The following is a 15,309-nucleotide window of genomic DNA, read 5'->3' as shown; positions in this document are numbered from 1 at the left end:
ATTGGGGGGCCTGCTGCCGGGTCTTTGGCCTGCGCTCTGGCACGGTGGTGGAGCCGCCGCCGCTGGCTGGAACCCTCCACCTGCCCCCTCCACCTGCCCCTCTCCCACACACACACACACCACCCCGCTGCGGCGCAGGTGCGCACCGCGCACAAGGTGCAGGCGAGCCTGGTGGTGGTGCTGACGCGGGGGGGCGCCACGGCGCGCCTGGTGGCCAAGTACCGCCCCACGGTGCCCATCCTGACCGTGGTGGTGCCGGTGCTGACCACCGACAACCTGACGTGGCAGTGCTCCTCTGAGGCGCCCGCGCGCCAGTGCCTGTCCTCGCGCGGCCTCGTGCCCATCCTGGCAGAGGGCTCCGCCAGGTGGGCTGGGGCGGGGGTGCCGGGTGGGGGTGCCGTGCCGGGTGGGGATGCGGGCGTGGGTGTGGCTGCGGGCGTGGCCGGTTCGAGCCGCGTGCCGCCGCGCCTGCCCTGCTGCTATCTGTTCCCTTGCCCGGCCCTCCGCCCCCTCCCTCCCTCTCCCTGCCCGTGCCACCCCTTCCTGATTGTCCCACCCTCTCCCCTCCCTGCCCCCTCCCCCTCCCCTCCCTCCCACCCGCAGGGCCAGCGACAGCGACACCACCGACGAGATCCTGCAGGCGGCGCTGGAGCACGCCAAGGACATGAACCTGTGACGCCCCGGGGACTGAGTGGTGGCGCTGCACCGCATCCGAAACGCCTCGGGTGGGTGGGCTTCTGGGGCTGGCTGCCCTGGTCACGGCTGTGCTGGGCACGGCTGGAGCAGCGCTCGGAGAGGGCAGGGCGCGGAGGGCTATGCCAGGGCCCGATCGCTGGCCGGCCGCAGGCTGCGCCCCGGTCCAGCTCCGCGCTGCTGCTGCCAGCTGGCGCTCAACGCCGCCTCGCCTGCGCGCGCCGCCACGCCCCCGCTGCAGTCATCAAGCTGGTTGATATCAAGGCGTGAGGAGGCGGCCCTGCTGAGGCGCGGCGTGGCGGGGAGCAGGGCTGGGCGGCGGCCGCCGCCTGCTCCCCCTTGGGCCGCATCCCGCGCGCCCCGCGCCAGCCCCACCCACCCTCCCTGCCCTGTTCTGGATCCGCACTGTGACCTCTGGACTGGACCTGCCCCGGCGGCCGAGCGAGGAGCCAGCCGGCCCAGGCGGCGCTGTGCGGCGTGCCCCGGCGGCGCGGCGGCCACATAGGCGACGCGTCGGCGCACGCCGCCGCGCGCGCGCGCTGGGGCAGCCCCATTTCATTTGCCCCCCCCCTTTTGCACTGGCAAGGAGTGCAGCCAGCGGGACGTGCGGCTGCCCTTGCCGCCGCCATCCCTGCTGCCCACGCTGCGCTCCTGTACACAACCCCTGCTGTCGGCGCTCGGCCAATGCACCTGCCGACACCTTGGTCGGCGCTGCACATGTTGCTCCGCTTGCCCCATCTATATGCTCCCCCCCTGAGTGTGTGTGCGCCTGCCCCTCTCCTCCCATGTTTTGCTCATGTCTTGTCTCCCTCTGTTCCTGCCTCCCAGCATGGGCATCTCTCCCCCACCCCCTTTTTGCCAAGATGCCATGCTGCTGCCGGTTGATGATTGCCCCCCCCCCACCCCCCATGCCTCTTCCATTGCCTGTCGCCCCCCTAGTGGCGTGCTCGGAGCACTGCGTGTAACAGCACTGCAGTTGGAGCGGCCTCTAGGGCCTCTAGGTGCTGGGCAGGCATCATACCGGAGCGGCAGCAAGAAGCGGAGAGCATTGGAGGCAGCATGCAGCAGAGCGGCGGGCGCGCAGCAAACACAGGCAGGCAAGCGGGGAGCAGGGGGACGGGGGGCGGGTCAGCCGCGGCGCAGCGAAGCGACCACTTCCGTCAGCTCTCCCCGCAGGCTGTCCGCGGCCTTGGCCAGCGCCTCGCGGCTGCTGCTCAGCTTCTTCAGCTCGCCGTCGCTGCCGCGCACCGCCTCCTCCAGGTGGCCCATGATGGCAGACTTGGGCTGCAGGAAGTAGCTGCACGAGGCGGGGCGGCGGGCAGGCGGGCAGCTGCATCAGCAGGCAGAGGGCTACAGGCGCAAGGGCCGAGCTGGCTGGACCACCACGCGTCTCTGCTCCAGCCAGCGTCTGGCAGGGGGTACCGGGATGCAGGGCTGAGCCCTGGCAGGCCCGCCTGCACTCACGCCTTGCCCACAGCGCGGTAGGTGCGCACGTCTTCGGGCATCTCATCCAGCTGTGCCGCGGTGAAGGCCGCTCGCCGCAGGCTGGCCTCCACCGCCCGCTTCTGCTGCTCCAGCTGCAGCAGAGGGGAGTGGGGAGGGGCACGGGGCGAGGGTCGTCGGGTGGGGAGAGTGCATGGCGGCGGCATGAGGTCAAGGAGAGCTGGTGCGTCCTCGCAGCCTGTGTGTGCACAGGAATTCCCTCAGCACAGCTGGCAGGGCAAGGCTGCCATGCGACCCACGTTCCGCAGGCGGGCCTGCTTCTCGTCATACTCCTGCTTCAGGGTGCGCGCGATCTGCCGCTTCTCCTCCTCCGCCATGGCACGTCCTCTGCGGCAGCCACGCTCACGGCCTGTCAGTCACAGCACACCGGTGGGATCACAAATCAAATTGGCAAGAGGAGCCAGCGGCGGCGGGAGGTCAACAGGTGCGGTGGCGGCGGGCGGTGGCGCAACAACAGGGCAACGGCAGCGGCAGCCATGACGGGGCTCACTTGCATCAACACTACGGCCACTTACTGGCGGCAGGCAATGCGTCTGGACAGCCAGAGAGCCTGGGAGGGATGCGGGAAGGCCGATCAACGGGGAAGCGGCAGGGGCGGGCAGAGGCTCAATGGAGAATCGGCTGATGCTCGCAGTGGCCCAATTTGGGCGCCAAACCCTGCAAATCGCCTCCACTGCGTGCCGCCTATTCCTCCCTTCTACCTGCTCCCTTCATGGGCGCTGCGGCCCCACCCGGTGCCCCAGCATAGGTGGATCGGCTGCAGCGTCCTCCTCAAAGCACCGCTGTCGTGCTGAAGAAACTCCCCAGCTCCGCGAGCCCTGCTGCCAAGGAGTGAGGGGCGGAGCAGGCTGTGGGGCTGCTGATCGCACCTTCCCGAGATGGCGTCCTGGGCCAGGGCAGCGGGCGCCTGCGCACAGGCCACCCGCAACTTGCTGCGCCAGGAGGGCCAGCTGGCCCGGGCAGCCAAGCAGGGCGGCCAGCAGACGCGTGGCTTTGCGGCAGGTGGGCGCAGGACAGCGGCGGAGGCCCGAGAGGGGGCGTGGGGCAGTGGCGCCACGGGGGCGGGCGGTGGCCAGGCGGGGCGGAGCGGTGCCGGACACACGGTGCTGTTTGAAGCAGGCATCCCTGCCACAGGAGCTGCTGCCTGTCCTTCCTATTGTCAGCTATTCATTCTTTCCGCACCGCTGCGGTTCTGCTCCCTTTTGCAGGCGGTCACGGCCACCACGATAGCGTGACCCACGAGGGCCTCACCATCCACAAGGCCGCAAGCTGGCACAAGTACACCGGCCAGGGGTTTGCGGGCCTCATGTGGTGAGCGTCCAAGCCTGCAGGCGGAGCAGGGGGGGTGGGCCATCCAGCAGCAGGGGCAGACCTGAAGCACAGCCGTAGAAGCTGTGACCCAGCAGGCCCCGGATTGCTGCCCACAGTTGCTGCCGCAGCCCCTGCACCTTGCCCCACACCTCTCTGCCTGCCCACATCACCCTGCACCTGCAGGTTCTGGGTGCTGTACCGCTTCTACCACGACTTTGACCACTTCGTGGTGAGCCCGACCGACGGCCCAGCTGCTCTCTTTCGGTGCATGCCGGTCCTGCCTGTCCTGCCCGCCTGAGCCGCACACGTAGCGTGAAACCTGCCTTTCACGCTCCTGGCCCGTCCCTTCGTGCAGTATGGCCCCGCGGCGCACCTGGAGCACGAGATTGCTCACGAGGAGGAGCACGGCAGCCATGGCGAGGAGCACTGATGTGCTGGGCCGAGGCGCGCGGGCTCCGCGCCTGCCACCCCGTTGGTCAAGCTGTGTACCAAACTGATGCCATGTGGCTGCTTGCAAGCAGCCCCACACTGTAACACACCACTCTGCTGGTTTGGTGGGGGTTGCGGTAATAACCAGCGGCCCGACGCCACACGGGCGCTCGCCAGGCTCCTCGATTGCTGCCAGGCATCCTGGAAAATGAACAATCAGTGTCATCTGTATTGTAGCAAGACTTCCATAGCGAACACCCCACTGCTGCAGGAGAGACGAGCGGCCAGCAGTTGGCCCGACCGCCAGATGGCGGCGCCTTGTGAAACGTCCACACTAGGCGCATTGTTGCTGGCAGCTCCCCCAAAACGAACCGTGAGGTGCAGGAAGGCTCTGGGAGGGTCCTGGGGAGCCCTGGTGCAACGTGTGCCCTGGTAGGGGGCACCTGCTGTGCCCCACGTGCTGCAGCGCGCCGCCAGAGCGAGCAGGGTTTGTGAGGCCTGTGCTGGCTGCGCCCCCAGGATTGCCAAACTGGTTGATCGGCACGCTTTGGCAGTGCGTGCGGGTCCTGTCTAGCAAGGTTTCCATCGACGGCAGGCGTCGACAGCGGCTTAGTCCCAGGCGCCCTGTCCCTCTGCCCCACGCCCACAAAACTCCCCGCCTCGCCCTCATCGCCCTCTCACCCTTCAGGTTGAACCACCTGGGGTGCCTGTGACGCAGCGGGGCGGCAGAACCCGGCGCAGGGCTGTGCGCGCGCACCACACCCACGCTCCTGTTTCGTGGGCTAGCACATTCCACTAGTTGAGTCATTCCACAATGCAAACGACGGCGGCAGCAGCCAGCGGCTGCCTGGGCGCCGCAGTGCTGGCCTCCACCAGGCGGCATTCACTGAGGGCCACGAGAACTCGCTGCGCCACAACCGTGGCCAAGCTGTCCCTGGTGGGCGGCGACGGCCCGCTGCGCAAGCCGGTGCAGCCCCCTGCGGCGCTCCCGCACGCGGCCGCCGCCTTCTCAGCCCTGCCGCAGGAGGTGGGCCAGCCGGCAGCGCAGCACCAGCAGCAGCAGCAGCCTCCCCAGGGCTTCTTGCTCCAGGAGGTGCAGCGCCTGGAGAAGTCGTTCCAGATGTCGCTGGCCGAGGCGAGCGAGGACGCGGCGGGCGCGGTGGCGGTGGCGTCGCCGCCCGCCGCCTCCGACGCCGACTCTGCGCTGGAGGACATCTTCAGCCTGCTGGACGACATGGAGGGCCTGGCCAGCGAGCTGGACTCCGCCGTGGCCAGCACTAGCGAGCTTGGCATGCTAACGGTGAGCAGCAAGGGCGTGCAGCGCGGCCGGGTGTCCCTTGCCTGGCGCCGCCTCGGCTGGCCCGGCTTGACCTAGCTTGCGCCCCGCGCATCCTGCCCGCCCTGTTCCGCCTGCCTGCAGGAGGAGGACCTGGCTCGCCTGGAGGAGCAGCGGCGCAAGGAGGATGAGCGGCGGCGGAAGGTGGAGCAGCGCGCTCGGGCCAAGCGCATCAAGGCCAAGGGCACCACGGGGTCCACCCGGGCGGGGCGCAGCGCCGCCAGCACCTCGGCAGCAGCAGCAGGCAGGGACGCGGTGGTAGCGGCGGCGGCGGCGGCGGCGGCGGCGGCGGCGGCCAAGCTGCCCACCATTAGCAGCCGCGCCTCTGGCGGCGAGCCGGCCGGTGCGAGCGTGGTCGGCAGCAGCAGCGGCGCGGTGCCCTTCAGCGGGGCGGCGCTGCACAGCGCGGCGCGCACGCAGCGCGCGCGGCAGTGGGGCCGCGCCACGCCCGTGGTCAAGGGCAAGGGCGGGCTGGCGGCGGGGCTGAGCCGGCGCGCGGCGGCGGCGGCCAGCCTGGAGGCCGAGCCCCTCGCCTTCATGCGCTCCATCTCCACCTCCTCCCTGCTCACCACGGAGCAGGAGCGGCGGCTGGCGGGCATGGTGGTGGACAGGCAGGAGCTGATTGAGGTGGCGCAGCGCTTCCGCCGCGACCGCCGCCGCGCGCCCGAGATGGGCGAGTGGGCGGCGGCGGCGGGCGTGGCAGACGGCGCGGAGGTGCGGCGGCGGCTGGCGCTGGGCCTGCAGGCGCGCGAGCACATGGTCAACTGCAACATGCGCCTGGTGGTCAGCATCGCCAAGAAGTATGTGGGGCGAGGGCTGGCGCTGCAGGTGAGCAGCCGCCGTTGCCGCGGGGGAGGGAGGGAGCAGGCAGGCAGGGAGGGAGGGAGGGGAGGCTGGCGTGGGCAGGAGGCACACAGTGCGCGGCAGGGCACAGGCACCAGTCGCAGCAGCGTGCCTGCAGCCTGCGCGGCAGCCCGCGCGGCAGCCTGCCCCGGCCTGCACGCCCACCTTGCTCCTGCCCCGCCCCGCCCTTGTCCCGCCCCCACAGGACCTGGTAGCGGAGGGCATGGTGGGCCTGCAGCGCGCGGTGGACAAGTTTGACGCCTCCACAAGGCTTCAAGTTACTCCAGCCTATGCGCACTGGTGGATCCGCCAGTCGGTCACGCGCGCCATCTCCGACCAGGCCCGCGTCGTGCGCCTGCCCGTGCATCTGCATGAGGCCATGGGCAAGGTGAGGCGGGTGGTGGGGTGGTGGTGGTGGTGGCGGCGGTGGGGGTGGCGGCAGTGGTGGCAGTGGACCGTTGCTGCCCCGGCCCGGCAGCCGCCGACGCAACCCTCGCGCGTGCTTGCTGGCTGCGTGCCCCGAGGGGCACATGCCCCCCATGTGCCGACCGCCGACCGCCGAGCCCCTGCTGTCTCTGCCCGTGCCGCAGGTGCGGCGCGCGGAGCAGGCGCTGTGGGACGAGACGGGCCTGCTGCCCGCGCCGCAGGCCGTGGCAGACCGCTGCGGCCTCACCCACTCCAAGCTCATGGCGCTGTACAAGTCGTTCCGCGCGCCCACCAGCCGCGACGGCGTGCCCACGCTGGGGGCAGGCTCCGTCGACGCCAAGGCGCCCGGCGAGCAGTGGGTGGAGGAGGTTGGGGAGGAGGTGAGCCGCGGGCGGCGCTCGCCGCTGCTGCTGCCCGTGCCCGGCTGTCCCCTGCTACCCATCCCGCTTCCTCCCGGCATCCCGGACCCTCCTGGCATCCCGCCCCCTCCTCACCCTGCCTGCTCTGCCCTCCCCTCCCCGCCCACCCGCTCAGGAGGACCCCGCTGAGCTGGCGCACCACCGCATGATGAAGGAGGACCTGAACCACGTGCTGCTGACGCTGACGGAGCGCGAGTGCGGCATCATCAAGATGCGCTACGGGCTGGACGACGGGGAGGAGAAGACGTTGGAGGAAGTGGGCAGGGCCTTCAATGTGAGCGCATGCAAGGAGGGGAGCGGGAGGGAGGGCTGGTGGTGGTGGAGGGCGCCTGCTATTTAGTGAGCGCGCTGGAGGCCCCGGCGGGGTCGACACACACATGAGGCTGTTGCGCCCTGCCCGGTCAGCAGCCGGGCCGCACCCCGCCCACAGCAAGGCCGCACCAGGGCCGCGTTTGAGACGTGCCACCGGGGCCGCCCGCCCCGGCGCGTTATGTAGCGAGTCCACACCTCCCCCACTGCGCTGCCGCTGCACGTGCGCTGACGCCCCGCGCCCCTGCCCCCGCCCCTGCCGCCTGCCTGGCGCAGGTCACGCGCGAGCGCATCCGCCAGATCGAGGCCAAGGCCATCCGCAAGCTGCGCTCGCCCAGCCGCGTGGGCCAGCTGGTCACCTACTGACCAGCGGCGGCGCCGGCGACAGCTGGCAGCAGCAGCGTAAGTTTGGCGCGGCGGCGGCTATTGCGGCCGCCTGCAGCCACCCCTCTTCAGCAAGGAATGACACGTGCGCCCCAGCACCCCGTAGGAAGCCCTCCGGGGCGCGGCGCGGCCGCCCGCCGCCGCCTGCGCTCGGTAGGCCAACCCACTCTCTTCTCTAATCCAGTCTGCTCCCCCCCTCTCTGCTAGCATAGCTTGAAATGCCACATTTTATTGGTGCGGTCCCCCTGTGTCCTACCCCCGCCTGCCCCGTCTATCAATCGACTGTCCACCCAGTTTTCCTGCCATACCACCCAGCAGCAGCCTCCTCCTCAGCTCTTCTTCTTACTTACCCTCACCCGCCACCGCCGCCCGCACACCGACGCGCCGCTTGCCTGGCCTCAGGACTCACCGCCTGGCTTGTGGCAGCGGCGCCGACAGTGGCGAGCGCGCGCCCCATGCCCCCCTATGGCACATCGTCATGCCAACCCAGGGCCCTTACGCTGTATAACATTCATTCCTCGCGCGGTTTTTATGTGTCCGCCAAGGCGACGATTCCTTCCGAGCGCTGCTGCTCGGGATGTAAGGCAGGCGTATAGTTGCTGCATGGCAGGCCTAGATGGCAGGGCGGTGTTGGGACACGGCGGCAGCGGCGGGCCAGCACCGACTGCTTCTGGGGCCTAGAACGTTGCCGCAGAGGGTATGCTGGTCTTTACTGGCGACGCATCTTCCTCTCTGCCAGTGCCCTGCTTGACAGACGCAACGCTTGACAGACGCAACTCTCTAAGGATGCGGCCGGCGGCAGCACGCTGCGTGCTGCGCTGCGCAGTGTCTATCTATCCAGTGCATGTTACCCGCTCCCATTCTGCCCTGCCTTGTGATCTATAAACACCACGAGGCCAGGGCGTGCCAGAGACTTGCAGCAGCAGCAGCGAGCATGGGGCCGCCGGAGAAGCGCGCACCCGTGTTTGGCAAGGTGGAGCAGCTGAGGCCCGACACCTCTGGTCATAATCTGGTAGTGAAGGTGCGGCATTGAGCGTGCAGGCGTTGACCCGCTCCCACGCGCTAAACCGGCTCCCATCTCAGCACGATCAGCCGCTCTGCCTGCAGGTGGTGGACTCCAAGGTGGTGGTAGACAAGCCAGCTCGAGGGCCGCTGAAGCCGCAAAAGGTGGCGGAGTGCACTGTCGGCGACGAGACCGGCACCATCCTGCTCACCGCCCGCAACGAGCAGGGTGGGTGCCAGGCTGCCTTGCCTGTTGCAGCCTCTGCCTGTGTGCCATCACCGCAGGTGGCATTCTTGCCAGCGCCGGGAAGCCAGCTGTGCGCCCTGCCCACCGCCGTGCTGCCGGCCGACTCGCCGCCACGCGTGCCTGCCACCTGCCAATGCTGCTACCTGCAGTGGAGCTGATGAAGCCTGGCAGCTACGTGACGCTGCGCAACGCCAAGATCGACATGTTCCGCGGCAGCATGCGCCTGGCAGTCAACCAGGTGGGTGCGGGCTCAGTGCTCCGCTGGCGGTGCTGCCCCGCATGCAAGACTGCCAACCCTCGCTGGTACTCCCTGGGATGTTCCGATCAGCCGTCTGCTCCCCGCCTGCTGCCTTCCCTAACCTCCCCGCCTGCCTGCCTGCCTGCCGCCTGCAGTGGGGCAAGATGGAGGCGGCCAGCGGGCACAGCTTCACGCCCAAGGCAGATTTCAACCTGAGCCTGGTGGAGTATGAGCTGGTGCCGGTGAGGCAGGAGGCAGGAGGCGGTGGTGGCGTGCACGCCTATTGCAGCACACCCTGCGTACCGGTTGCTGCACAGCCCAGCGCCCAGCAGCGCCGCTGCGGCGTGGTTTGTGAGCTTCCTCACGCCTCCATTCACAGGGGCCCGCCACCTGCGCTCACATCGCCGTGCTGTCCCCCCGCACCGTTGCAGGTGCCACAGCCGGCTGCTCCTGCCGAGCCGGCCGAGGAGGCTGTGCCCGCTGCTGCCGCCGAGGAGGCCGCTGCCGCCAGTGGCGACGCCGCAGAACCAGCAGCAAATGGAGGGGAGGGCTTTGAGGAGGCAGAGGCGCCCACAGGCGTGTCGGCTGCAACCAGCTAGGCCAGCACTGTCGCGGCAGCGTCTGGCCACCATCCCCTGGTGCTGCACACCCCGACTGGGGTGCCGCCCAGCATGCAAGAGCAAGCAGCCGTACAGGGCATCTTTCCTCGAACAGCAACCTGATCAGCAGACTGCCAACGGCTAGGTGCTTGCTGCACTTGCCGCACCTTCCTAGTTCCCCCCAGCACTGCCAGCACTTTTGTTCTCGCTTTCACAACACTGATTCGCTCCTTCTACACCATTTCCTTCGTTTTGCCGAGCCACAGCCCAAATGCAGGCGGCATGTTTGCATGTTTAAGCACATTGCCATTGCCCGTGGCCAGGCAGGCACAGCTGCCAGTCACAACTCCGAGTGCGTGCCGGCACCAGGCGCCTGGGGTGTGCCTCCCTGCTGCTGCCCCCGGCCTTGCCACTGCGCCAGTAGCTGCGAGTACTGCAGAGTCAAGTTCAAATAAAGCCACTCATCCTGCCCAGCTGTAGCGCCGTACGTCTCATACTCAGTGCTCCCGCTGCTGCCGCCGCTGCTGCCGCCACCGCTGCTGCTGCTGCTGCCGCTGGTGTCACCAAAAACCCTGGCGGGCTCGATCTGGGTACCCTCGCCCCACTCATTGTATGAGGTGATGGAGACGGCCCAGGGCTGCACTGCCAGGGCGGCATCCCAGGAGCGCCGGTACACCGCTCCTCCTTGCCGCGGCCGCGTCGCTGCGGCGTTCCAGGGCCTGCAGGGAAGGCCAGGAACAGCCACCGGTGTGGTGCCTCTGCCGGTCCCAGCTGCCAGGCAGCGGTATCCCGATGGCGAGCAAGCGCTGCGGCATACACCCGCGCCGCCTTCTCTCCCACCTAATGCGTGTGTCGTCGTAACCTGGTCCTACGCTGGCGATGAACAGCTTGCCGTGCTGCTGGGCCCAGCTGTATGGGCAAATTGAGGAAGCAGGCAGGTAGCAGCAGTGTTGGGGTGGCGGGACCGAGGGGCCTGAGGCAACCTGAGGCAAGCATGCCAGGGCCTCAGCCCTCTCCCTCACCTGCTCAGGCCAGCCCAGTTGCGCGGGTCTGCTCCGTATGACACCGCATCGCTGGCAAAGTAGGTGTAGAACCCTGCAGGTGTCCGGAGGTGGAGGACCAGCCAACTGTTTCGCATGCAAGCCTTTCCAGTCTGGTTCATTCCCCTGCTCACCATCGAACCCTCCCGGCAGCAGCTGCGAGTCGCCATCGTCTCTGTTGAGCCACAGGCCGATGAAGAGGCCGTCTGCCTCTGTGCCCCGCAGGCTCAGGGCGCCCCCGGGCGTCAGCAGGCGGGACCAGTCCTGGGGAGGTATGTGGTATGAGTCGTACACATAATACAGCGGGAGGCCGCCCACCCTGAGCACCGCCGGTGAGGCGCCGACCTGGGGCAAGGGAGGGCACGCGCGGCGGCAATGCATCGGCGGAGCAGCAGCTGGCGGGCGCAAGAGCAGGGGCGGGCCAGCTCAAGAGCTGGCTGCGGTGGCGTGCCTGGCCTGCCGGCCGACCCCTCACCCTGCGGGCGAGGTACGCCAGGTCTTCGCGTGTGGTGGCCGCCGAGCGGCCCGGGTAGGGCTCCAGGTGGAAAGCAACCTCCACCCCCACCTCCTCCGCCACCCGCAGCAGCAGCGGCAGGGCGGCGTCAGTGGACACACCCTGCGAGTCGGTGCTGCCATTGCGCCAGGAGGGCCCCCACCACGAGGCCGCCACCACCCCCACGCCCGCCGCCTTGAGCTCCAGCAGCTGGCGCCGCACGGTGGCGGGGTCGCTGCTGCTGTAGGGGCCCACCAGCGGGTAGAACGGGCTGTGCAGCTCGCGGGGCGGGCGGAAGCGCGTGCCGACGGTGGGGTGCTGCTGGTTCACCGCCTTGGTCCAGTGGGGCAGCACTTGGTGGTCCCAGTGGCGGTACGCGCCGTCAAACTCCGGGGTGCCGTACCTGGGGAGGAGGAGGAGGGCAAGGGGAATGCGGCGGGGGTGAGCAAGGGAAGGGTGTCGAGCGGGGCGGGAGGTGCAAGGCGGGCGGGAGGCGTGACGCGGGCGGGAGGCGCGGCTTCTTGCCAGCAGTACAAGAAGGCGTGCACTCTCTGCTCTGGCGAGAGCTCCGGCATCAGGCCGTGCACAGCTGTTGCTAGGCAAGCCAGCACAGCCAGCAACAACTGGAGGCGCGCCATCAGGGGTCACCAAACTGTGCCCAGGGGCCTGCAATTGCGACATCCAATCAGAAAGATGCACCTGATCCATGCAGGGCGATGGGAGGCATTGGGGATGACACGCTGGACGTGACTGGGATTGCAAACCTGGGCGCATGCATGCGTTGAACGCCTGGATTGCGTGCAGTATTGATGCAATTGGCATGTCTACATGTGTGGCATCCTCTTGATTGCCACCGGCCTAGATGTGTTGGACGCCGGCTCTGGCGAAGCCCACAGCGGCCCAGAGGCCGCTTGTCCCGCGCCAGCAGACTTTGAAGAGGGGCTGAGGTGTCGCGGGCCAGATTTACAGGGCTGCCACACGGTAGGTGGCGCTGCCTGGCGGCGACACCCCTCGACGGGTGGCAGGGCACGCGTGGCAGACGGGCCCCATGCCTATTATTTCTCGCCTGCCTGTTTTGCCGCTGCAGGTGCACTGCGGTGCCGCCGTGCTGCGCTGCCACGGCTCGCTGCTGCAGCTGCGGGGCGCAGCACCCAGCCGCAGCCCGCTGTTGGACGGCGCCACCGGCGGCGTGCTGCTCTTCAACGGACAGCTGTTCCCGGGCAGCGGGCTGGAGGTGCCTCCCCTGGCCAACGATGCCCAGCTGCTGCTCCAGGCGCTGAGCCAGGCTGCAGGGGACGAGGTGCCCCGGCTGCTGACGGGGCTGCGGGGCCCCTGGGCGCTGGTGTTCTGGCAGGCTGCGGAGCGCACGCTGTGGTTTGGGCGGGACGCCATCGGTGCGCTTGTGGGTGGGGCCAGGCCGGGCTGTGGCGCCGCCTGAAGTGCACGAGATACGGGACAAGGAGGACAGCAGGCGCTGCGCCTGCGTGCACGCCTCACCGCCGCGCCGGGCATCCCTTGCGCCTCCCGCTTCGCGCTGCCCTGCCGTGCAGGCCGCCGCAGCCTGCTGCTGCACCTCCCCCGGCCAGAGGACGGCCGCTTCATGCTCAGCTCGTCGGCACCGCTGAATCCAGCGGTACCGTTTCGCGGTTTTGTGGAGCTGCCGCCCGGCATCTGCAGCCTGCAGCTGCCCCCCCCAGCTGCCGCTGGTGACGGCGGCAGCCGCAGCGGCCGGGCAGCAGCTCGCTATGACCGCCACGAGTGGACAGATCCCGGGATGCGGCGGCTGGCAGAGTTCAAGCGGGCGCCAGAGCTTGTGGAGCCACCCCTGGGCTTCCCGCTGCCATCGGCAGCAGCCGGAGATGGGCGTGCAGCAGCGACGGCAGGGCAGGCAGGCGCAGCAGCAGCTGCCGGCGGCGGGCCTCCATTGGGGGTGGTGTGCGATGAAGGCGAGGAGCAGCGGGCATTTGAGCTGACGGTGGATGCCGTGATGGCGGCGCTGCGGCAGGCGGTGGCAACCCGCTGCGGAAGCATCGAGGAGCGGCAGCAGCAGTCGCCTGTGGCGGCAGCGGGCGGCAGCGGCCTACGCGGGGGCCTGCAGGCGCACGGGGAGGCCCGCCAGCTGCTGCAGGGCCTGCAGTTCGGCAGCGCCCGCACTGGCGCCAGCGGGCCAGCCGACAGCGGCTGCCCAGCCGGCGCAGCGTCGCCGGCCGCGCCGCTGGCGCCGCCGCTGCTGCTGCTGCCGCCCGCCCCACTGCTCATCCTGTTCAGCGGCGGCGTCGACTCCTCCCTGCTGGCGGCGCTTGCCCACGAGGCGCTGCCACCGGGAGCCCCCATCGACCTCGCCTCCATCTGCTTTGACGGCGGCACCTCGCCCGACCGCCGGGCGGCGCTGGATGCCCTGCAGGAGCTGCGGGCGGCGGCTCCTGGGCGCACCTGGCGCCTGATCCAGGTGGGTGGGAGCAGGAGGGCAGGCCTGGGCCTGGGCTGGGATGGGCCGGGCTAGGCTGCAAGAGCTCATGGTTGGTGGGAGGGAAGCAGCCTCCTCCAGTGCGTGGTGCCCTGCATCGCGCCCAGGCCCCCAGGCGCCCCCCGTGCGCCTTCAGCAGAGCCTGCCTGCTGAAGGCCGGCCCCTCTCCTGAGTAGCGCGCCGTCGCATGCGTGCATGCGTGCAGGTGGACTGCCGCCTGGCGGATGTGGAGGCGGCGCGGGGCCGCCTGCTGCGCCTGCTGGCCCCCGCCGACACGGTCATGGATCTCAACATTGGGGCCGCGCTGTGGCTGGCGGCGCGGGGAGAGGGGGTGCTGTCGCAGCCAGAGGGTGGCGAGCAGCAGCAGCAGCATGAGGAGGAGCGGCAGGAGGAGCAGCAGCAGCAGCAGCAGCGGGATGCGCCGCCGAAGAGCGAGGCGGCATGGGGAGGGCAGCAGCAGCAGGGGGCGCACCAGCCTGCCCCTGCCGCGCAGCAGCCCGAGGCGGCGGCCGCGGGCTGCCGCCAGCGCTGCCGCTCCGCGGCGCGCGTGGTGCTGCTGGGGCACGGCGCCGACGAGCTGTGCGGCGGGTATGGGCGGCACCGCACCGCCTTCCGCGCCCGCGGGTGGGTGGGGCTGGAGGAGGAGCTGAGGCTGGACCTGGGCCGCCTCTGGCTGCGCAACCTGGGGCGCGACGACCGATTGGTGGCAGACCACGGCAGGTGGGGCCCAGCCTGATGTGTTTGTCTGTAGGTGTTAGTGTGCGTGGGGGGAGAGGTGCTGGCTGGTTGCCGGTGTGGACAGCCGTCGCCCCGCCCTGAGCGCTGGCCGCATGAAGCCCGCCCCCCACGCCCCCGCCCCGTGCTCAAGTGCCGTGGCGTGGGTGCAGGGAAGCGCGGCACCCGTTCCTCGACGAAGGGCTGGTGGGCGCGGTGCTGGGCGCGCCGCTGTGGCACGTCGCCGACCTCCGCCTGCCGCCCGGCCGCGGCGACAAGCGCGTGCTGCGCGCCTGCCTGCGCCGGCTGGGCCTGCCGCGCGCCGCGGAGCGGGTCAAGCGAGCCATCCAGTTTGGCAGCCGGCTGGCGGCCCAAACCAACGCGCGTGACTTTGGCGGCACGCGGCGCGCCAACCAGCGGCAGGCGGGGTCGCTGCGCCTGGCGGATGTGGCGGCGGCGGGGGCAGCGCAGCAAGCCGGCTGATGCGGGCATGCTGTTGTTGAGTAGCCTGGAAGCCTGTCGGGGTCCATGTGAGCCATGCAACAGCAATGACAAGAAGTGCCGCTGTTCTGTGCCGCCAAGGCGCCGGGCGGGAGACAGCAGCAGCAGCTCGGTGGCTCCTGGGTGCAATTTCCTCTGCACATTGATTTTGTGGACATCCTCTGCATTCCTGGAGGGCAGTCTTGACTGCTGACAGCCGTGATGGCTTTCTCAGCCAGCTCAGCAGAGAATAGGGCCAACAGAGGCATGCGGAATGGTTGCGTCTCTTGATCATCTTCGGCCATCCAGATTCGGCACAGTCTATCTTGTGTTCGGCAGCCTGCTGCCGAAGCAAAAGAGATCGAACGGCGTGGGA

General features: G+C 69.6%; 7 protein-coding genes across 7 annotated transcripts; 5 read left to right on the top strand and 2 right to left on the bottom strand.

Annotated features, from left to right (window-relative positions):
* Positions 1-138: 138 nt before the first annotated feature.
* CHLNCDRAFT_134063 (hypothetical protein) lies at positions 139-676 on the top strand (the record flags this gene model as incomplete). The annotated part of the gene is made up of 2 exons (XM_005847773.1): positions 139-365; positions 604-676. Coding segments are annotated over 2 exons (300 nt in total), but the record flags the coding sequence as incomplete, so codon positions are not given.
* A 1,145-nt stretch (positions 677-1,821) lies between these two features.
* Positions 1,822-2,513, bottom strand: CHLNCDRAFT_134062 (hypothetical protein; the record flags this gene model as incomplete). Its single annotated transcript, XM_005847612.1, has 3 exons — positions 1,822-1,990; positions 2,158-2,270; positions 2,436-2,513. 3 exons carry the CDS (start codon positions 2,511-2,513, stop codon positions 1,822-1,824), a joined length of 360 nt encoding a protein of 119 aa, XP_005847674.1.
* Positions 2,514-2,951: 438 nt separating this feature from the next.
* On the top strand, positions 2,952-4,054 carry CHLNCDRAFT_57885 (hypothetical protein). Its single transcript, XM_005847772.1, has 4 exons — positions 2,952-3,198; positions 3,405-3,507; positions 3,691-3,736; positions 3,863-4,054. The coding sequence occupies exons 1-4, from the start codon at positions 3,075-3,077 to the stop codon at positions 3,935-3,937; spliced, it is 348 nt and encodes a 115-aa protein (XP_005847834.1). The 5' UTR covers positions 2,952-3,074; the 3' UTR covers positions 3,938-4,054.
* Positions 4,055-5,941: 1,887 nt separating this feature from the next.
* On the top strand, positions 5,942-7,635 carry CHLNCDRAFT_35462 (hypothetical protein; the record flags this gene model as incomplete). Its single annotated transcript, XM_005847771.1, has 5 exons — positions 5,942-6,100; positions 6,321-6,503; positions 6,706-6,921; positions 7,079-7,234; positions 7,546-7,635. The coding sequence occupies 5 exons, from the start codon at positions 5,942-5,944 to the stop codon at positions 7,633-7,635; spliced, it is 804 nt and encodes a 267-aa protein (XP_005847833.1).
* Positions 7,636-8,593: 958 nt separating this feature from the next.
* On the top strand, positions 8,594-9,394 carry CHLNCDRAFT_17642 (hypothetical protein; the record flags this gene model as incomplete). The annotated part of the gene is made up of 4 exons (XM_005847770.1): positions 8,594-8,674; positions 8,761-8,884; positions 9,052-9,140; positions 9,296-9,394. Coding segments are annotated over 4 exons (393 nt in total), but the record flags the coding sequence as incomplete, so codon positions are not given.
* Positions 9,395-10,079: 685 nt separating this feature from the next.
* On the bottom strand, positions 10,080-11,847 carry CHLNCDRAFT_134058 (hypothetical protein; the record flags this gene model as incomplete). Its single annotated transcript, XM_005847611.1, has 6 exons — positions 10,080-10,458; positions 10,580-10,648; positions 10,762-10,834; positions 10,914-11,124; positions 11,255-11,675; positions 11,807-11,847. The coding sequence occupies 6 exons, from the start codon at positions 11,845-11,847 to the stop codon at positions 10,080-10,082; spliced, it is 1,194 nt and encodes a 397-aa protein (XP_005847673.1).
* A 253-nt stretch (positions 11,848-12,100) lies between these two features.
* Positions 12,101-14,936, top strand: CHLNCDRAFT_134057 (hypothetical protein; the record flags this gene model as incomplete). Its single annotated transcript, XM_005847769.1, has 5 exons — positions 12,101-12,253; positions 12,360-12,666; positions 12,823-13,721; positions 13,945-14,459; positions 14,627-14,936. 5 exons carry the CDS (start codon positions 12,101-12,103, stop codon positions 14,934-14,936), a joined length of 2,184 nt encoding a protein of 727 aa, XP_005847831.1.
* Positions 14,937-15,309: the final 373 nt, after the last annotated feature.

This window comes from Chlorella variabilis (genome assembly GCF_000147415.1).
Source record: "Chlorella variabilis unplaced genomic scaffold CHLNCscaffold_10, whole genome shotgun sequence".
In the NCBI taxonomy this organism is placed as follows: Eukaryota; Viridiplantae; Chlorophyta; class Trebouxiophyceae; order Chlorellales; family Chlorellaceae; genus Chlorella; species Chlorella variabilis.
This window is presented reverse-complemented; position numbering and strand designations above follow the sequence as displayed.